General features: G+C 53.5%; 1 protein-coding gene across 1 annotated transcript in view; it reads left to right on the top strand.

Moving 5' to 3' along the window:
• Window positions 1-21,791, top strand: part of ATXN10 (ataxin 10) — a 70,727-nt gene that overhangs the window by 25,904 nt on the left and 23,032 nt on the right. Inside the window, exons 4-9 of the mRNA XM_031940746.1 lie at window positions 411-507; window positions 1,167-1,328; window positions 4,588-4,668; window positions 9,214-9,376; window positions 10,954-11,062; window positions 11,606-11,775. Coding sequence (XP_031796606.1) covers window positions 411-507; window positions 1,167-1,328; window positions 4,588-4,668; window positions 9,214-9,376; window positions 10,954-11,062; window positions 11,606-11,775 — 782 coding nt within the window. The remainder of the gene's footprint in view (window positions 1-410; window positions 508-1,166; window positions 1,329-4,587; window positions 4,669-9,213; window positions 9,377-10,953; window positions 11,063-11,605; window positions 11,776-21,791) is intronic.

Genomic DNA, 21,791 nt, shown 5'->3' with positions numbered 1-21,791 from the left:
GTCTGCTCACTGGGGGTCACTTTGAGTGCGGCAGTGGTGGGGGTGGGGGAGATGGAGGAGGGGAGCTGGGGCCCGTCCCATCTCAGGCAGGTTCTTCTCAGCGTGGCAGCCCGACATCTGGGTCGCGAGAAGCTCAGCGCAGGGCAGTGTCCAAAGGGCTATTAACCAGTGTGGCTGGGAGGAAGCTGTGCTGAAGGGGGGCGGGGGGCCATCTTGTCTCCCAGAAGTCATCACCAGTTCCACAGAGAAAGGACCCCTGGAAGAGGAGGAGGAGAAGGAGGAGAAAGAGGGGGAGGACAGTGCATGGAGGGGGAAGGGAGAGCTCAGAGACTAAATTCCCAGGGCCCCTGTGGGATTCAGGCTAACAAGACCGCCATCTGCGGCCCCTCACATCTCCTATGTCTTGTCAGCTTTTCGCTGCAGCCTGCAGTTCTTGGGCAACATCGCAGCGGGGAATGAGGCTTCGCAAAAGGCCATCTGGAAGGCCGCCTTCCCAGACCTCTTCTTGTGAGTATGTTGTGTGGGGAACGTGTCCATCCGAAGGGGGGGTTGCCCTGTGGGACAGGCTGCTGCTCTTGAGTGGGCCCCCGAGTGCCTCGGCTCGGCAATGGCCTGGATGCGGGCTCTGGGACCTCTGGGGATGGAGGCCGCTGCGATGGGCAGACTCCCCATGCACCCTGGCCCTGGTTACATGTCCATCCCTGGGTCCTAACTGGGAGGGGGTGTCTGTATTTGGGGGTGGGGGTGGGCACAGCACCTCCAGTGTCTGGGATAGAAAGGTTCCCTCCCTGTGGTGGGGGCTGGTGCAGGCCGGGCTCTCCCCCAGCACACGGGATGGTCAGGAGTTGGCAGGGAGTGAAGGCAGGCATGGTGGGATTTGCACCTGTGTCCCAGGGCCACGTGGAGGACCAGAGCAGAGGAAAGGCAGCCTTGGGTCTCAATCCTTTGCTTCTTGGTGGACCCCCGAGGGTCCCTTGCAGTTCCCAGGAGCCTGACCCCCTGCCCAGTGTCCCTGGCTGGGGGAAGGCTCCTTGCCCGTTCTGTGGCTGTGCTTGAGCTCTCCCGGGTGGGCCAGAATGAATGGACGCCTGCTCAGACCAGCTTTGCCGCTTCTGAGGGCCCCCTCAGGCCGGCCTGGGCTCACCGGTGTCCCCTTGTCGTCCCAGGTACTGCCTCCGCCATCCAGATGAGAAGGTCGTTGCCTATGCCTCCATGATCCTGTTCACGTGCCTGAACGCCGAGCGGCTGAAGGACCTGCAGACCAGCAACCTGCGCGTGCCTCTGCTGGTCATTGAGGCCCACCGGAAGCAGCCCGACTCCGAGTGGGCGTGGGTATCCCTGTACCGGGGGCTGTGGGCTCGGCGGGCACCGTTGCATGCCTTGTGTGGGTGGGAGCCTTGGGAAGGGGGACCGGGGGTCACCTCAGTCCTTCCTGGCGATGGTGGCCCATTGTGCCGGTGGAAGGCTCTGACGCCGCCGTGGCCCCTGGTGCCACAGCCTGAGGCAGCTGGGGAAGTCTCTGCCCTCTCCTTGGCCGGGCTCTTGCCCCCCGCTCATCCCAGCTGCTTTGGAGGCCCACCCTTGGAGGGGGCGATCCCCCGAGCCAAGGAGGCATCTGACCGGGGCACAGTGCCTCAGGTTCCTGGGCCCGGATGTTTCCCCACGGGGACCATGGCAACGTCCCACCAACCCTAGCTGCCTGTTGGGGCCCTGGCCCCCTGGCTCGGCCCATCTCATTCTCATAGGGTGCCCTTGTGGAGGGCTGGCCCGAGCCAGAGCCGCGTCCTGACCCGAGGGCCCCAATCCCATGTCTGCTGTTGGGGTCCTTTTCCTCCAAGGCCCGGCTCTGCCACCAGTCCTGGGAAACCTGCCCTGCTCTCTCCGTGCCCCTTCCTGGGCTCCCTTGTCTTGGCTTGTCAGAAGCCCCTGCTCCTCCCTCAGCATGTCCCTTTTCCCGCTCCGGGCCAGAGTGGGCCGTGGTGAGGCTGCCTGCCGGGCAGACGTCGGAGGGCTTGGGGAAGGGCGGCCGCTGTTCTGTCTGGATCGTTGTGTCTTTGGGAAGGCTTAAGTGGTTCAGAGGTCAAGTGGATAGTGAATGAGCCTTGGGGGCTGGAGACCTCTGTTTCTCCTTGTGCATGCAGGGCCCTGACGATAGGAGGGGCTACATGGGGGCCTCCCAGGAGCCTGAGGCAGCTTCTCCAAGGGGCAGGGGGAGGCCCCCTCTCGTGCCCTTCTACCTTCTCCCTGTCTGTCCTTGTAGCTCCATGAAGGCAAAGGGACACTGCCCTGGCCCTTCCGGACCCCGCCCCTTAAATGGGTCAGTCTGCATCCCGACCCTGGGCCTCCACATCTGGATGGAATTGGACTTTCCCTCACAGAGTCTGTGGTCTGGGGCCTTGGCCCATGGTGGGCCTCAGCCCATGGTGGGCCTCATCACTTGGCCCCTAGGCGGCCTCGCTGTCCGGGCACGTGGCCCCGGAGCACAGGGAGCAGCGCTTGCTTCTCATTGAAGGTGCCCCTTGTACCCTGATTTTGCTCCCAATGGGTCCATGGGCATGTTTTCCATTTCGTGGTCAATTTGTTTAGGGCACGGCTGGTTTCCCAACGGCCGATTCCAGCTCCATGCCGGGTAACCCAACACTCTCCTCCGCAAGTGAGAAGCGGAGTCTTTAATTTGGGTCTTGTGGCGTAAACAGAGGACCCCGGGGGGGAGGGGAGGTAAGTGAGTGGCTTTAGTTTCCAGATGGGAGAGGAGCTGCCCTCATGGCCGCCATGCTGGGTCAGGCCTGGGGAGGATGTGAGCCGCAGAGGACCCGGCCAGGCCCTTGGGGGCTAACTCCTCCTCACGCAGGGTCCCCCTCTGAGGACTCTGGGGCTCGGGGGAGGAGCAGTAGCATTTCTTCTTACCCGGCACATGTGGGACACCAGGGCTCGCACATGGGTGTCAGAGTGGGCAGGGGCGTCCGGGCCATCCGGCCTAACACAGACAAGCGGGGCTTTCCCCTCCTACACCCCCAGCACCCTGGTGGGGCTCAGAGGCCTTTCCTGATGGAAACCGCTACCTCAGTGTCCTTTGAGGCTCTCTGAGGCAGCACCGCCTGCACGCAGCTCCAGTCTGTCTTGATTTGCGAATGGCGGCTTTTTTTTTTGCTCGCTCCACCTTGCTTCCAGTGGATTAGCCCAGTTGGCCAAAAAAAGGGAGAAGGACAGACGCTGGGAAGGCTGGGAAAACAGGCCCACTGGTGTGCGGCTGGTGGGGCTGCGGCCCGCTCATTCTGGAAGTCACTCTGGAGCCGTGCCCTCAAAGAAAGGGGAAAGACCCTTCTGTGCGCACACAGGGACGGCAGCCCCTTCCGTGGTGGGAGCTGAGGGTGGGCCCCCCTGCTGGGACCCAGCCAGGCCGGTGCTGGGCAACGAGGTGTTTCTCCTGTGAGTAAGGTCTGAGAGGCTGGATTCAGAGAGTCCTGGGGCGGCACGAGCAGAACGGGGGCATTTATCCAGTGAGAACATTGCCAGGTGTGAGAGCTCCGAGCCGCCCAGGGGCCGGCCGGGATCCCAGTGGCTGGGGTGTGTCTTGTCTCCGAGCCGGCCCAGGGATGCGGTGGGCTTAGTGGCAGGAGACAAGGCCTATGCACAAGTCTGTGTGTGTGTGACAGCGGTTTCCTTTGCCTTTTGTTTCAGTTAGAAATAGAAAAACTAAAAACAATTGGATTTCCAAGCTGAGGCTGGAGAATGGGCATCCTTGGTCAGTGGAAGGCTTGTGCCGGCCCCTCTGATTGTTCACCGCTTCCAGGCGGCTGAGTCTTGGATCCCCAGATGTCTTGTGGGAGGTTTCTCATATGGAGCCAGCCCCTGCCCATCATCCCTGAGCCCCCCTCAAAGCCTTGCAGAGTGAAGCGCCTCTCCCAGGTGGCACATCTCCTAAGCAGCTCTGTGGCTTTCCCCCCTGGGCCCTCCTACTTACAGATCCTGCTCTGGGTGTGTGACCGAGACAGAGACAGCCTGGCCTCCTTCTTGTTCTCTTAGTCATAAGCCTGGAGCTACCAGGATCTCCCTCATCTTCACTTCTTGTAGACTCCCAGTTACCGAGACTTCAGTAGTCACTGGCTACACATGCACACAAACAGGCCCTGGGCTTGGATACCTGTCAGCTCTTTCAGGGATCCATCCCGCTGAGATTCCTCTGAAGGGCGCCAGCCTTTCACCTTCGACCTCTTGTAGTTCAGGGGCCCCTTCCTGCTGGCCAGGGCTCAGCTCCGTCCCCAGGGCCTAGCCCACAGTAGTCGCTCCCAGGTTGGACTCCGGGCCAAGGGTTGGGAGCGGCGGAGGCAGGGCAAGGTCTTGTTGTGAGAAAGGTAAGAGGAGGACCTCGGTGCCCAGAAATGGCTTGGAAGGACCTTCCCAAGGACAGGAACCGCGTGGGTAAAGCTCTGGCGGTGGGGAGGGCACTAGAACAGCCAGTTGGCTGTGGGACAGAGCCCCACTTTTAACTGTAACAGGAAGGCGTGATCCCCAGCAATGACCCCGTGTGCCTCCGTGGGTCTGCTGCCCCATTTCTGCTCATGCAACTTCTCTCCCTTTTTCCAGCTTCCTGATCATTTCCAACTATCTGCTGAAAAGCCCGGACCTGGTGAGAGCCATGTACTCGAAGCTGAGCAACCCAGAAAGGTGAGCCCCAGCCAGCGCGGTTTGGAGCAGTTAGCATTCCAAGGAGAATGTCCTGTTTGCATGATTGAAAAACGGTGTGGTTTCGGTGCTGGCTCAGGGTCTCTAAGTACATGGTTTCTCTGTCAGTAATGGTTTTAAATTGGCTGGTTAACATTACAGCCTTGCCACAGCTGGCAGGATTTGGGGGGTGCTGAGTCCAGGTTGGCGCCATTATTTGGGAAAGAGAAGAAAGGGGGAGGCTTTGTGCTCCCCATCCCCGGGCTCTCCCCAGGGCCTGCAGACAGCTCAGTCCGGGATCCTAACGGAACATCTGTTTACATGACAGTGGAGGCTCCTCCCTGGGAGGGAGGCTCAGGAGAGCTGGGGGGCCATTCTGGCTCTCCCCAAACCCTTCACCTCCTCCCTCTGGCTCCCGATTTTCTCCCGGGTAAAGCAGGGATGTGGATTCTGGCGGAATCCCTCCTCCTGCAGAGGGATCCCGGGAAGGAAGGGCCTTGCCTCAGGGAAGCCAGAGTCTTTGTGCTGTGAGTATCCTGGCTCCCAAGCTTGGAGTTTGACCCCGTTTTCACTGGATGACTGTTGGAACACTTATTGGGGTCTGGTTGAATGGGATGGTCCCAAAAATGCCCTGACACTGACTCTCCAGGCTCATCATGCCATGGAATTTCAGCAAGAGATGGCCTTGCGGGGGGGGGGGGGGTCTTCCGGGCCAACTCTCTAACTTTACAGATGAGGAAACTGAGGTTCGAGAGTTAGTCACTTGCCTTTGATGATCTCCATAGTTGTTGGCAGTACCTGGTTTAAGCCTGGAGTCCTGAGATTTTTATCCTCTTATTTTTTAGAGCGTTTATTCTGAAGAGACAGAGAATGAGGTTGGTTGTGATTAAAGAATGTAGTCCCGTGGACTCTTCTAAAAATGGGGAAATTGCGTTCTTAGTTTTGCATTTCATCAAGTCCAGTTAAGCCCCTACTGTGTGCCAGGTGCTGTGGGAAGTGCTGGCCACACAGAAATAGCACAACATTCCCCTGCTCTCAGCAGGTCTGAACTTCTGTGGGGAAAACGTGCGTGTGGGGAAGAGCAGAGAGAGAGGGAGAGAGTATGAGAGGGAGAGGGAGAGAGAACGTGGGACAGAGAGTGGTGACAGAGACAGAGACACAGAGAGAGACAGAGGGAGAGACAGACAAAGGGGGAGACACACACACAGAGAAAAGAGAACGCACAATAGTCCGTATGTTGGGAGATCAGGAAAGGTTTCAGTAAGTACCTGCTATGGGCTTGAAGGGAGATAGGGGACTCCAGAGAGGGGATGGCCAGTGCAAAGGGCCAGAGCTAGGGGATACTCTTGTCGGGCTAGAGAGCAGCTTGAAGGCTGACTTGCTCTAAACTGCTTATTTTAATAGAAGAGGAAGCAGAAAACCTAAATAACCCCATCTTAAAAAAAAATATTGAACAGGTAATCCATGAACTTCCAAAGAAAAAAGTCTCCAAGGTCAGATGGCTTCACAAGGGAATTTTACCAAACCTTTAAAGTACAATTAATTCCAATACCATATAAACTTTTGGGGAAAGTAAGCAAAGAAGGAGCCCTATTGAATTCATTTTATGACACAAATATGATACTGATACCAAACCAAACCAAACCAAAACAGAGAAAGAACCAAACCAAAACAGAGAAAGAATTGTAGACCAATTTCCTCAATGAATATGGATGTAAACATTATAGATAAAAAGACTAGGAGATTACAGCCACATATCACTAGGATGAAACAGTGACCAGGTGGGATTTATACTGGATGAAGGGCTGGTTCCATATTAGGAAAACTATCAGTATAACTGGCCATATCAATAACAAGACCAACAGAAGTCATGATTATCTTGCCGTGGTCCTTGGCACAGGCTTCGGTATGGCTGTGGAGGAAGAAGTGGACCTTATTCAGGATGCAGTATCTATCTACACCAAGGAAGCCGTCTGCCTTTCCCCAGAGGAAGTGGATCTGGTATCAACCATGTAAAAAAATGAAAAAAAAGAATAACAGAGAAACACAGGGCTCCGCCTCCCACCCGGGGAGACAAGGCTTGCTGTGGGGCTGTGGTGCTGCATGGTGGGCAGAGCTGTAGATGGGCCCCACCATTCTGAAAAGCAGTTTGCAGCTCGGACCCCAGAGTCGTTAGCTCTGCTATTTAGTGACTTGGTGATGCTGCAGCTAGACCTGCACGCCAACGAGATCCAGAAAGAAGAGGAGGTCCTGAGAGAGCCCCTTTATCATGGGCTCTGCAGGAGGTGGGCAGGTGCCCATCCATCGTGGGGGCGGTCAAGTGTACTGAGATCCTGTATAAGAAATGATAGGTGTGCAGAGCCAGACGTTAGCAGCAACAGCAGGAGAACAGTCTTAGAAGGACCAGGACCTCTGTTTAATGAGTGACCACTGAGTAGAGTGGTGACCGATCTGGACCGTCCGGAAAGCAACAGGCAGCGATGCCTGAAAGGCAATCAAGTGGGCACGTCCTTTGATCCAGCAATACCTGTCCTAGGTCTGTGTCCCAGGGGGATCATAAACAAGGGGAAAGAACCCACATGTGCAGACATTTTGATGGCGGCCCTTTTCATGGTGGAAATGAGGGGATGCCCATCACTGAGCAATGGCTGAACAAGCTGTGGTGTGTGAATATTCTGGAAAACTCTCGTGCTATTAGAGACATTGAGCAGAAGAATTACAGAAAAACCTGGACAGACTTACTTGAACTGATGCAAAGTGAAATGAGCAGAACCGGGAGATCATCGTACCCAGTAACAGCAACATGAGTGATCACCTCTGACTGACTCAGCCCTTCCCAGCCACACAGTGATCCAAGACGGGTACAAAGGGCTCACAAAGAAAATGTTGTCCATAGCCCAAGAAAGAACTGATAGACTCTGAATGCAGATGAAAGTATACTTTATTATTTTTCCTGGTTTTTTCCCCTTTTGATGTTTCTTTTTTTCTCAACCGTGACTAATTATGGAAATATGTTTTACATGATAGCACATGTATAATTTAGATCAGATTGCCCATCTTTTTTGGAAAGGGGGAGGGAGAAAATTTTGAAACTCAAAATCTTGTAAAAAAAATGCTAAAAATTGTATTGATATGTAATTGGGGGGAAAATTAAAATGCTATTTTAAAAGTTGGTGATCACTAAGGATTGCAAGAGACTGACAAGAGAATCACAATCACATAGGAGAGTGAGGTTATCTGCTAATGTATGAAAGGAGTCCGTGTTCTGGGATTTGTTCTCCAAAATCCCAGGCTTATTCGTCCCAAGTGTTTTTGGTTATTGGTTATTTTTTTGCTGGTGGGGAGAAGGATACCAAAGGGCTAGACGATAAGAAATGCTAGAGAAGAAGTAATTAATTTTTCCAAAATTCTCTTCTCCCAATAAAATTGGGAGGCTGTAAATGAGGCTAAGTTATCAATTATGGCAACAGGAAGTTAGGAAGTTTACCAGGTGGCCAGTTTTTTCTGTGGAGGAAGCTGACTTGAGAAACCCAGTAAGACTGGCTGTTTGGGGGGAACATTGGGCAGAGTCCTGGGTTCTGGGGGCCTTTCAGAAGGTTGTTGACAAAGCTTTCTGCTTTTTTTTTTTTTTTGGCTGCAAATGTGGGCTCTGGGGGAGGGAAGCATATTGGGAAATGGTTGGTATAACAGTAATAAAGCCTAACCGAAGAGTGTTCTTGGGCTTTTTGTGGCATTAGGATTTCTCACCCATAGAAGATGTAGTAGAAAGAGGGCTAGATTTTGAGTTTGAGGAGGTGGATTTGAATCTGTTCCCCCTGGCACTCAATCCCATAACCCTGTAGTTAGGCAGGCAAGCATAAGGGGGAGGGCAAGGATCACTGTCCTGCATTTTACAAATAGGGAAGCTGAGGCTCCAAGAAGGGAAAGGGTTGCTTTTCCAGAGTCAGGTTTCCATAACAGGTCCAAGACTTTTTCGCTCTTTTCTAGTGTTGTGAGTGAGAGATGTGACAAACACAAGGTGTGTTGCCCTTCTAAGCGCATCTTCCTGTCACGGGGAGGGGATGTGCAGCCCCAGATTTAATTTTTGAATTTCTGAACACTCACTAGCCATCGGTCCCTAATTGACTAGACTTGGGAATGGCGTATCCTCTGTTCATTTCACATTTACTTTGAAGAAATAAAGTCAAGTGGGAACGTTTGTTAATTTTCTGTAAAGCTTCCTACAAAGGCTTTCGGGCAGGTGACTCTGGGCCATCCCCCTCTGGAGAAGCACCCTTGCCGAGGGGCCTGGAGATTGCAGGGAGTGAGCTGCAAGCCATGGCAGGCCTCAGAGACTGGCCTTTGTGCCCGGGACTGCTCCTCCCCCCCCCGTCAGGTGATTGGGATTGAAAATTGTGCTTTTTGCCAACTGTGGTTTCCTTGGCTCACACAAGAAATTGTAAAATGAGGTTCTGCATTTAATACTAAGGAGTTTTCTGGCATCTTCCCGCCTCAACTCCCCAGTTCTCCTGGCCCTTTAAATAGTCCTCCTTCCTTTATGTTTTTCAGGGTTACACTGCTTGATCTCATGGTGGCCAGGCTGGCAGGGGGTGAGCCGCTGGCCAGAGAGGACCTGACCGCTTTTCAAAGTCACGCTGAATTGGTTGCAAGTTGTTTCCAAGAAAAATGCAAATCTGTGCTGAAGCTTGCCTCAGAGTACGACAATGATGAGGTCAGGATGCTGAAAGGCCCTGCCTGGGAGGGAAGATGGGAGGAAGGCACCCAGCCAGCCTCCAGGGGCACCCACCACTGGTGTTCATTTCAGGGGCACTGCCAATCAGTGCCAACCTTTCCAGTTCTCCGGAACCCCGCCCTGGCCCTGGCTCTCCCCCTTTCCCACTGCTGATCCCAGAGTTGTGCAGCTTGGAAAGGACTTGAGATCCTGCTGCCCTTGGCCCAAGTCCTCCAATAGACTTTGTTGTTTCTGCTCTAATGGTGGGAGACCCACTGCCTAGGAAGCAGCGCATTCTATTGGAGGATGGTCACAGTTGTTAGAAAGTTCCAACTGATAGTGACTTTGCATGAGCCTCAACCTTTCTCCCGGGCGGTGGGTGAGGCCGGTCAGTGCCCCCCACTCCGTGGCCGTGCGGGCTGCTTGATTCATTGCTCTCGTTTCTGGCTTCATTTCCCCCAGTTGCACTTTCTGAGTCTGAAAGGGCGAGTGCTCTGCTGCAGGCTGGAGCCCTTGCTTGGGCCTCTCTCCTGCTAAACCTCCCCAGGTGTTTGGGGCTGGGCCTTTATCCAGGCAAGCCTCCACAGCTGTGGCCTCCATTGCCTGCTGCTGCAGGGAGGGCCCTTCTCTCTCCTCCCCTCTGGGTGGGAGATTTCCCTAGGAGAGAGCCCCGTTCTCGGGTCGGCCTTGATGGGCACCATGGCCGCCCACTTGGAGGGAGGCAGTGCTGGAGAGATTGGCCTTTCCCTCCTGTGTCCAGCCTCGCCAGCTTGGCGGCCTCTCCACGTGCCCCATGGCATGGGGGCTGCCCATCTGGAGGGGGGCAGTGCTGGGCAAGGTCTCATTGCCTCTTTCTCCCAAACAAAATTCATCTCAAACTTGTGTCCGCCCAAGGAGACGTGAAAACACAAAACAACAAGAACAGTTTAAAAAGTTGTTTGTCTTCTTCCTTGGAGACCTGTAAGATCTCACACACCCACACCCACATTGGTACCGGTTCCATGATTTCAAGCCCATTACAGTTCATTGACTTGTTCTGGTATTTAGCCACTCAGCAAAGGTTAGAATGAGAAAAGGTGAACCGGCTTTCTCATGTCCCCCCATTTGGCAGGCTTGGGTGGGGCGTCGTGGGGCCTGGCACGGGGCTCCTTTGCTCAGGGAGCGATTGCTGAGTGGCTGTCAAGTGAGACTGCCTTGTAACCCCCCAGAGTACCGTCCCTGCTCTCAGTCAGTTGCCCTCTGCTGGGGGGCTCTGGCCCCTGGGCTTGGGAATTAGCATCTTCCCAGGAATGCTGCTTTCTTTCTGATGGGCCTGGAATGCTGGGAAAGCTCTCCTTTGCAGGGGGGCTTTTAGTCATCATTGTCAGCACCTGTTCTGCCGCTGCTTGAGTACTAACTTGTCCTGACTCCTCAGCCCTGCACTCCTGGGGCAGATAGACATTGGCTGCGGGCACACGGACGGCTTCTCCGAGCTTTCTGGCAGCACCTTCCCCATGCCACACAGCGAGCGGCAGGGGCCGAGAGCAGGAGAGAGCCGGGGCGCTTGGATTAACAGACCCACGGACTTTTCTTTGCAGGAAGCCCTGGCCACCATCAGGCTCCTCCATGTCCTTTGTGAAATGACTGCCAACTGCGAACTGCTCGGCTCCTTGCAAGCATTCCCTGGGCTTCTGGAGACGGTTGTTGGTGAGTGGATATCAGTCTCTCTGTGTCACTTACTGGCTACGTGATGGCCGTTCTGGCAGATGAAGCTCAGCTCGTGCCTGCCCTTTTGTCTTTGAGCTTTCCAAAATGGATTAGCAGATCCTCATTTCTTGGTCCTCAAATGGCTCATTTTGAATAGGAAAAAATGAGCAAGTATCAAAAAAAATCTGCTGCTTGATGTGAGCCAAAGCCATCTTCTCCCGCCCATGTGTCAGGACAGTAAAAGTCATGTGGACCTACTGTGTGTACAGAAGCCGGGGACGGCACGTATGTCTAGATAGAGCTTCTTCTCTTGTTCAGTGCCATTCACATTGGGTCTGTATTTGAGATCCCTCCAAATGTTTCCCCATAAATACTTGAGGTTTACACTGAGCTCACAGTGACTTCTTACGTGGCCTTGGGACCTACTGGCTTGGCAGTGAGGGCTTGGGGCCGGCCGCCCTCCCGGGGGCCCACGGTGCTGCTCTTGGCCGGCCGGGGTCCTGGGTGGCCTTTCCTCTCACAAGAGTTTTGCTCCCTTCCCAGAGCTCCTGCGGCTGGCCCACCTGGCTGGGAAGCAGACCTCGAATGTCTTCACGGTCGCCGCGTGTATGCGGGGCGACGGGGACATCGCCAACCCCGCGGCGGGCTTCAAGTCGCACCTGGTTCGCCTGATTGGGAACCTGTGTTACAAAAATAGCAAGAACCAAGACAAGGTAGGCCTTGTGGGTCGGGGTGCAGACTGGCCTTGGGCTTTGTGGCTGGGCGTCGGCTGGCATGTCTGTGTGACCCACACGGGCACCTTCCTCCCCTGGAGCAGATGGCCCCGAGCTCCCTCCCTGCGGTGCTCCTGGGGCTCTCCCCAGGGCCTCTCCCCAGGCTGCCAGGAGCGCTCCTGCTCGCAGCCAGGGCACGGCAGCACCTGCTCTGTGACTGCACCATCTGGGAGAGTGCCCTGGGCATTGGGCCAGAGAGCACACAGCCGGCTGCCAGGGGGACTTCTCTTATGATGGGATGGTTTGTGCACGCTGAAGGGGGAGAGAGTGGGCAGCCAGAGACCCAGGGGCTGAGGCAATGGTCCACGTGTGGCCCGGGTGCAGTGGGTCCCCCAGTCCTCGCGCTGGCTGCTGGGGTGGCACTTAGCTGTGTGCCAGACAGGGGGCACACCTTTGTCAGTGTTGCTTTAGCACTGGCACCGGGATGTCCAAGGGTGGGCTGTTGGTCAGGCCTCAGACCCAGGGGGTGCGCGTGCCTCTTGAGGTGGCGCAGGAGGCCGAGAATCCGCAGCCTGTGCCCCAGGGAGCCCCAGGCCTGTAAGGAAGGCCCCCGATCTGGACCTGGCTCCCATGAAACTCAGAAAGTCACAGTGGCTTCGCAGGAGCCCACCTTGTTAAATGACTCTGAAAGTCAGTGGAGGCCGGGCCGGAGCAGACACTGTCTGAGACCCCTTGGAAGGAGCCGGGGCTGTTCTCCCCTTCCTGCTCGCAGCCTCCCCTCTCTGGCACCTCTGGGGCACCGGAGCCCAGGGCCCACTCTGCAGTCCGACTGCTCCTGGAGCCTGCGTGGAGCCCCTGTTAACAGCCACCATTAGGGGCAGATACCCTCGACATGGCGAGGGCCTCCTGGGCTTCCTGTGCGTGTCTGGGGCCCAACAACAACAGGATTCTGGCTCATTCTGACTCTGGGGACGCCTCCCTCCCTGGACCCTCCTCCTGCAGCCCAGGAGCAGCCTGGGGGCCCGGGGGAGAGGCTGATCACAGGGGTCATTGGGTAGGTGCCCATCTAGGCCCAGGCCCCATCACTGGGCAGAATCAGGGCTCTGTGATCTGTGTCAGCGCAGGGCAGGCTGACACTGAGGAGGGTGCAGAGCCAGCCAGCCCCGGGGCTGAGGGAAACTTCATCGAACCAACAGTCACTGTTTGCTCAGTTGCAAAATGTATTGATTCATCCATTCACTTTTGGCCCTTATTGTCTGCCTGGTTTTGGGCAAGGCTTCTGCCCTCTCTGACCCCCCACCTCTTCCTCGGCAGAGTGGGGCTCCCCGTCCTCGTGCTCCCCACAGGGCTGTGCTCCACTGGCTCTGGGTGAGGGCCTCAGGTGGCCAGAGGTCAGCGTCTTCTGTGATGTTGCCCCCCACCCAGGGCACAGCGGGCATGGTGGGGACTGAACACAGATTGGTACTGGCAGTGGCCTTCCAGGTCATCCCTCCCATAGCCTGTCTGTCCATTTCCTTTTTCCTTTTTCTTGTTCCTTTTTCCCCTTCCTTCCTTCCTTCCTTCTGCCTCCTGGGAGATCATCTGGCCGTTCCCAGCCTTGCCCCAGCAGATGGGGGGAGGGTTCCTGGAGCTGCGGCATCAGCGCATCCCTGCTGGCGCACCGTTTCTGTCAGACCTCCGGCTTTTCCTCTGTCAGAACTTCAGCTTATTGATTGGGAGCCTGGCCGCTCAGGCAAGATAGGGCTTGCTGCAGATTCCATTTCTTTGTCATGTAATCCGAGTTCAAGAAATCTGTCAGAATCCATAAATCACGCTGTTGCTGGGTGTTCCCTGAACTTACAGTTCCTGGTACAGTAAATTAAATGAAAATTCCTGTCCAGGGGACACAGAGGGGCTGGCTTTGTGGCCCCGGGGGAGGGGAGGTTAAGCCTGAGCATCTTCTCTCTGCCTTCCTGTGTTAGGGTGGCCCCAGCCAGATCACCCCCCCCCCAACAGTGCTGGCTGTCCCCCGGCCCCCCTGGTGTGGCTCCCTGCTGGCAGGGCTCCGGCCCCACTTGCCGACCACGGAGCGGCTCGCACTGGGGAGGCCAAATCTCTGTCGGCAGCGCGGTATCTTGTCACATATTCTTTCTGTCCAGTTTGGAGCTTAGGTGATCTGATGGAAGCCGGCGGTCCTTGGGCTAACCCTCCCTTCCCGTGGCCTTCCTCTGTAGTCAGCAAGAGCTTCTCAGCCCACAGCCCCACAAGATTTGGAGCACAAGCTAAGCCTTGAACCCAGGTACTCTGCCCTGTGAGCAGGCCCAGGCTGCACTGGGGACAGAGGCAGCTTCTGCTCAGATGAAAGTGGTGGCTCACTGGCGAGGTCTCCCTCACCTTCAGGAGGTCCCATCACTGGTCACCGACAGAGCTGGGCCTCCCTCTGGGATTTTCTGGGTTTCGGAGGGTCCCGACCAAGGCAGAGCCAGCAGTGGGGACCTGGGCCTCTCGTCCCCAGTATAGGGTCCATCTGCTGGTCAGGAGGAGCAGGCACTGGGACGGGCCTAGAGCTGTCTGAAGAGACGTAGCTCTGTGGGCCCGAGCCCTGGGGCCGCGGCAGGTGCCGTTCTGGGGGACGCTGGCCAGGTCCAAGAGCGTTTCCTAGCTCCTGAGATGCTAAAAGCCTCTGACAGGTTGTGAGGTTCCTCTGCATCTCCCCGTTCTCCCCTGCTTTGGCCCTGACCTTCCTCAGGATCCCACAGCGCACAGAGGATGGAGCTGTCCATCACCCGCCAGAACCACTTTGATCTTGGCACAGAGTTGGCATTTTGCTAACAGCAACCACAATTAAGCCAATCAAAGGGGCCCTTGCTTTTTTTCATTAGCAATTAAAGTTGCTTTTGCTTTAAGAAATGTAGATTGCTTGTCTTGCTCTGTTGAAGTTTAATTTTGTATCCATCAAATAAATGGTTCAAGGAGGCTCCTCCAGAGTATGGTCTGAGCAAGTGAGCAAGCGAGCAGATAAGGGAGCAGGGGCTTCGCTGGTTGCTGCCGAGGAGCTGTGAGTGAATGAAGAGCGAGAGAGGGCGGACTGTGGTGATCTGCTCTACTCACAGAATCAGGAAATATTTAACCAACTAAAGACTTGAACCGGTGGTTTCCAAAGTCAGGGTGCAGCCTGCAGGAACCCTCGGGTCAGACTGAGCGGTGTCTGGGGAGGAGGATGCATGTCGGGAGCAGGATCCTTGGGTCTGGGCTCTTCCACGGATTCTGACATCATCCTTAGGGGTGTCTGTCACCCTATTCTCAGAACTGTAGAATGAGGGCTTGGGCCCCCTTGCCTGGCTGTTGTGAACAGGGGCCTCCCGTCAGTGAGGGAGGAGCCCCTCTGGGTGCCAGTCCCGGCTGCGCCACTCCCCGACTTTGAGACTCCCTCCTCTGTAAGAGGCATGATGAGCTTTCCCATTCTTGGGGCCCAGGGATCTTCCAACCTGAGAGTCTGTGCTCTGAGCCCCCATCCGGCTCCTCTATGACAGCTTGAAATCCTATCCAGAGGATGGTCCTTGTTGTCAGGACCTGAAGCCCCAGGCCTGGGGAACCTTCTTTAGTTAATTAAAAGAAACTTCATGAACTTTTGGTTTTTATTGATACGGTTTCTTAGGGAGGTCCTTCCTCCCCTCAAGAAATAGCCATCTTCTGTAACCGAGCAAAAATACACTCTTCTTGATGAATCTCTGAGGATGCAAGCTTCCTCTGCCAGGGAATCCCAGAGCCGATGCTGGGGGCAGGGGTCTGGCTTATAGATAACTACTGCATGCTATATTAGTTCACACAAGTCTCCCATGTGTCATTGCTTCCAGGGACAATAACATACCACCCTATTCCATATGTAATAATTGGGTACCTATCCACCCAATTCTTTACTACCACAAAAACTTCGCTAAATATTATATACATACATGCATACATATATAGGGACTTCACCCCCACCCCACTTTGCTGTCCAGCTTTGGGGGCAGACCACACCAGAAGGTATGAAGTGAAACCTCAGGTGTTCTCATTTCTACTTGGCTTGGGGTAGTTTTTAGTGTGTGTGGGGAAGAATTATTTCATGTCGTTGTTGATAATTTACATTTCCTTCCTTCCTTTCCTGTTTATGATCTTTGACCAGTTATGCTTAGAATTGAAGACTTCTACCTTGGCTGTCAGATCTCTCCTAATTTAAGCTGCATTAATTTGGTTTGTGCAGAAGGTTTTTTTTTCCCTTTAAATTAATTGATTGATTTTATATGAATCATGTTGAGAGGGAAAAATCAAACAAAGAGAAAAAAAGCCAGAAAAAAAGAATTGACTATAGCCTGTGTGGGATCTCCATTCTTTTTCTGGATACAGATGGAATTTTCTGTGCAAAGTCTGTTGGGATTGTTTTAGATTGTGCAGATTTTTAACTGTATGTAATCACAAGTGTTCCCTGGTTTTTTTTTTATTTTTTATTTTTTATGAAGGCCTCTGTCCCTTGTGTGGTTCCACACTCCCCTTTGCCATGACCATGCAAGATGCCTTTTTCTGTGCTTTTCTTTTTAAAGGGTGACCCTTTTATTTGAGACCATATCTTCATTTGGAGCCTTCTGTGGGATGTGCTGGGGGTACTATTGGCTGGCTCAGGAGCCCCACGGGGCAGAAGGGTGTAAGAAGGCCTCTGGGTGGGCAAGATGATGCAGGGAGAGGCTGCTGGGTGAGGGAGGCAGAGCCGGCCTTGGGATCAGACACGCTCTTCAGTTTTAGATCTGAGTGCCGATCTGCTCTGCTGGGGTTCATTCCCAACACTGAGAAATCCCTGGTTGAGGCTCCTCTCCCTCCCTTGGCTCCGTAGAACAACTGAAATGATCGCAATGACCAGAATAAGTCATTGGAGCTTTTAAATTAAGCGTGACTTACTGACAGATGGGCTTTCTTCTTAATTATTTTGCTAGTTCGTTCCTCTTTATTAATCTTGGGGCATCTTTAGCACTCGATACCCCATTGGCTGACAAGATGGTTTAACCACAGGGTCCTTGTGGCCTAGAGGAGGCCTCCCCTTTCGTGATTCCTGGTTGTTTCCGCCCTGGGCTTGAGGGACACATACTGCCGGGATTCCCAGCCCAGCTGGGTCTTCCTGCAGCTGGACCCAAACAAAGGTCATTGAGACCCAGACAGAGCTGTTGGCTCGCACGGCAGCTCGGGGCTTTTTCTGACTGTATTCTGGGCGGCTGAATGCCTCCCCCCTGCTGCTGGCTTAGTTAGAGTGGCTCAGCCAAGGGGCAGCCGACCCCCAGCTGAGCCTGAGGAGCTCTCAATACAGCATCTGAGGTGGCCCCTGTGTGCCCGGTGGTGTGCCAGGCACTGGGGTACAAGGATGGTGTCTAGTGGAAGTTGGACAGAATATCTGCAAACAAACCAATGCAGGGTAGTTAAAAGCCAGAGCGTGTGGGAGGAAGGATCCTCGAGGTGCTTGAGCCGCTTCTTGGAGGAGTTAGAGGAGCTGGGGGTGCTATCCGGGCTGGGGGTACTGCCAGGCATGGAGGCGGCATCCCTGGTAAGAAGCAGGCAGATGCTGGATCTGCCTGGAGCACAGAGTACAGGAGGCTGGGCTCCGGCGACTCTAAAACCTCAGCAGGGTTTGTGTTTGGTCCTAAAGGGATCAGGGGCATTTTGAGTCTTCTGACTCCAAGCCTAGGCCTCTCTCCATTACGGACAGCCTTCCCTTCCCGCTCTGAGATGCATCTTGTTTTTTCTTGACCCTGAGGCCCTCAGGGCTTGAAGAGATGGCAGGGTGCTTCCAGGAGGCCCAGAAATAGCTCCTGGGCACAGAAGAGGTGAATCACTAGTGACATAGGAAGTGGGAGCTGGCACCGGACACTTGGCCATAAGCAGCCTGGAGCCCAGGCAGGGGCAGAGATGCGACAGTCCCTTGGTCCTTGTTGGCCCGTCCCATTTTTCCCATGGGATCTGGGAGCCCCGGCCCCCGCCCCACTGGCTCCCATGGTCCTCACAGGGGACAGCAGGAGCGTGATGTTGCAAAACATTAAGACCTGGGGTGGAAAAACACAAAGGTGGCAGGGCCTGAGAACGGTGACATTTAGTTATTCTTTAGCTGTTTTTATTCTGCATAAACACGGAGCTGTGGACTTAGTGAATCACGTTCTGAAACTGTTCTTGTAGAGAGCGCCGATCAGGCACTTCTGGCCTCCTCGGTGGCTCTGCTCCAGAGCCCGACTCCCATCGGAGGCTGGAGCACAGCAGCCTCCTCTCCTCATGGTCCTTGATGACAAAGTGAAGCTTTGCCGCATTTCTGTGCAGCTTTGGGTTGGGGGGGTGGGGGGAGGATGGCGATGAGAAGTAATGGCCTTCAGGATCTGAGGGAAACCCTGACATGGGGAGGGGTCTCCCCAAAGCAGCTGGTTACCACATCTCCTTGTTGCCTCCCCAGTGAGTGCTGCCTGGGCTCCCTGTGCCCATGGCAGGTAGCCAAGCCTAGTGGGTAGAGCTGGGACTGGGGCTAGTTACCTACGGAGGAGCCCTGACCCAGAGCTGGCAGGGACCAGCCAGCAAGCCCAACCCCCTCATCACACAGAGGAGGAAGCGAAGGCCCAGGAGACGAAGGGGCTTGTCCAAGGTCACGGAGGCAGGTCGTGGCGAGGAAAAACATTTTCACCTTGTTTTTAAAGTATTTGGTGATGGGTTTTTCTGCCTCCTGGGAATTTTTGTCAGTGCTGTTTGTTAAATAGAGGGAAGAAATAATGAACACCAGAAAATACAGATAGTTGAGTTACTCCAGAGAAAGCACTGACCACACTTAAAGCCAACAGGACGGTCACTTCCCCTTTAGAATCAGAGCAGCATTTCCCAAGAAACAAGGACAGATGTAGCTGTAATCTGCTCAGTCTGTGATGCCTTGCTAGTTTTGTACATGCGGGTCCTTTCCCTCTTCCTTTGTTCTTTTTGGGGCATAGCTCTCGTAGCATTATTGCTTTTTGGGAACAGCATAGTTCCAACTTGCTTGGTAGAATGGTTGGACCAGGTCACAACTCCACCAACTATGTACTAGTGTGCCTGTTTTCCTACAGCCCTTCCAGTATTTGTCATTTTCCTTTGTTAACAATTTAGTCAATCGAGTGGGTATGAGATGGAACCCCCTGAATTATTTTAATCTGTATCTTTCAAATAATAATTTGGAACTTTTTTTTTTTCCGGAGAGTTATCAATAGCTTGGATTCTTTCCTCTGAAAATTGTTTAGTCATATCCTTTGACTGTCATTTGGGGAATGCCTCTTATTCTTATAATGTTGACTGATTTACTATATATTTTTTATAAACAAGATCTGTATTGGATAAACTTAATGCAAAGTGTTTTTTTTTTCCTTCCAATTTCCTCCTCTTTTAATTGTAGCTGCATTGATTTGGTTTGTGTAAAAAAAAAAAAATTATGATGTAATTGAATACATCCATTTTATCTTCTGCGACCCTTTGTTTTTCTTCTCCTATCCACAGACCTGACAGGTAATTTCTCCCATGTTTCTCTAATTTATTTATGATATCAAAGTTTTGGTTTAAGTCATCTACTCATTCGGAGCTTGCTGTATATGTATATGTTATGAGAATTTGGTCCACACCTGTTTTTGCCCAGACTGATTTCCAGTTTTCCTAGTAGTTTTTTGTCCGAAAGTGAGTTCTTGTCCCAATAGCCAGGGTCTTTGGGTTCGTCCCACGCCTGGTCATTGTTTCTCTGCATGTTGTATCCCTAATGTATTTCCCTGGTCAATCTTTCTATTGCTTACCCAGCACCACATTGTTTTCCTGATCAGAGCCTTGTAGTCTTGTTAGAGAGTTGGTCCCCTTTTTGTTTGTTTGGTGCTTTTTAATCCTTTGATATTCTTGACCTTTTGTTCCTTGGGATGAATTTTCTATTGCTGTCCCCAGCCCTGTAAAGTAACTTTGATAGTTTGATTGGTGTAGCACTGAACAAGTAAACCAATCTGAGTAGTTTTGTCATTTTTATTATATTGACTTGGCCTACCCATGAACAATGAATATCTCTCCTGCTATTTAGCTCTGTGAACCACTCCATAGAGAATGTAGCCTTGAAGGTGATCTGGTGGAAAACCTCTTGTTTTACAGAGAAGGAAACTGAGGCTTGCCACGGTCAAATCACTATTCAGGTTCTCACGGCTCGTAAGGAATAGAGTCGGGATATGAACCCAGGCCTCTTGATTGCAAATCTGGCACTCATTTCTGGTGGTTTTCTCTGACACTCTGTTTCTTCCTTTATAAAACTGGGGATTTCCATTCCTACTCCTCCTAGTCTCCAAGGGCTAAGTGTGAAAATATGTGAAGACATTTTATAAGCTCTAAACACCATAAAAATGATGTATGATTGGCGGTGTGACATGTAGAAGATGGAGAGCTAAGTGACAAGCGGGGAGATCTAGCCTCATCCCTTACTAGTTGTGCGAAAACAAGCCCCTCCCTGAGCACCGGCTCCCTTTTCTTGAAAATGGGACCAATTCCCTGTGAAGGGAGGTCCCACTTACTTCGCATCTGGTGGGTGCCCTGCCCGGCGATAGGAGGGGGGGAGCCCCTGGACTATGAGTGGGGAAGCGTCCGTGGGAGATAAATCATGGGCTGCCCCCCAGACGCGTGTCCTTAGTGTCCCCGCCGTTCTGGTGCCCGTCCCCCGCCCGTGGGCCGTCCGGCTTTGCTGCGAGCGGCCGGGCCCTTCTGCAGCTGGTCCCTGGCGCAGAGCGTGCTCTGTTTGGTTTCTGTTATGCAGCTGTTACCATAGCTGGAGTCGGGTGGGTGCTGGACCTTTGTGAACCCAGAATTCTTTCAGGATGATGGAATATTCCATGTTTTCATGCTCCTGATACAGAGAACGTGTTCAGCTTTTTTTTTTTTTTTTTTTTTTAAACCAGGTATGTGTTTTTTACAGGTTCATCTAATATAGAAAATGTGTTTCTGTTCCAAGAAAAACAGAAGCGGTAAACAGTTGGGAGATAGCTGGCATATTTTCCTTTATTATCCTGTCTGATGATTAATGCGCTCAGCTATGCTCAGCTCACGCTTAACCAGGTTACTGTTTAGTTTGGGTTGGGGTGGTTTCCTGCTGAGCCCAGAAATGGCCAACCCTGTGCCCAGCCTGTCTTTCAGAGGGAGGCTTTGCATTGTTTCCCCATCATGCTCCTTAATATCAGGTCAGATGTTCTTGTGAAAACAGATTTGGGCTTAACGACGTCGGCGGGTCTGTTTGCACATGCTCTTCCAAACGCACCTGCCCCCCCCTCCCCGTGCACGAGCAGTGGGCCGGGTCGGGGGTCCATGGGATGACGGAGAACTCAGTCTGACTTTCCCCTGAGGCTCGTCCTCCTGGTGGGGTAGAGCCAGGAGCAGAGGCCCTCTCCCTGTGGAAGGAAAAGAGGGTCCTCCCCTCGGGAGCCACCTCAGGAGGGAGGGAGTGCCCGCCACCAGGGTCTGCACCTGGAGATGCTGGGAAGGGGAGATGCGGGGAGGGGGTCTGCTCATCTATTCCAAGTCTAAGAGTGTGAAATCATTTCTCCCATTTTATAGAAAAAGCAGAAAAAATAGTTGCAATGCTGCAACTCCCCAATGCTGTGATTGCCTTTTTGTCCCCCCTTTCCCTGAGGGGACACATTTCCTGAAAGCATGGATGGATGAATGCCACGGTGGGGCTCATGGATCTGGGACGGGGGCTGCAAAAATGAAAGGAAAGCTTTTCTTCCCTGACTGAGAGGGATCCAGGTGATCCCCCAAAGGGCCACTGACACAGGCAGGGGGCAGGACCGACCCATACCCACTGAGTGGGGAAAGAGGGGATTGCCGCCAGAAAGGAGAGGGAGATCCCACTATCCTCAGATTCTCTTACGTCTACTCGTTAGCCCCTTCCAGTACCTTCTGTTGAAGGCACCTTCTGAGGCAACTTCGGTCATCAGGGACGGGGACTTGAAAGTGCTGGCAATCTGCATGCTTTAGTGTTATACAGAATA

This window comes from Sarcophilus harrisii, chromosome 5, assembly GCF_902635505.1.
Source record: "Sarcophilus harrisii chromosome 5, mSarHar1.11, whole genome shotgun sequence".
Classification (NCBI taxonomy): Eukaryota; Metazoa; Chordata; class Mammalia; order Dasyuromorphia; family Dasyuridae; genus Sarcophilus; species Sarcophilus harrisii.
The sequence above is the reverse complement of the archived record's forward strand: the minus strand, read 5'-3'. Positions and strand labels throughout refer to the sequence as shown.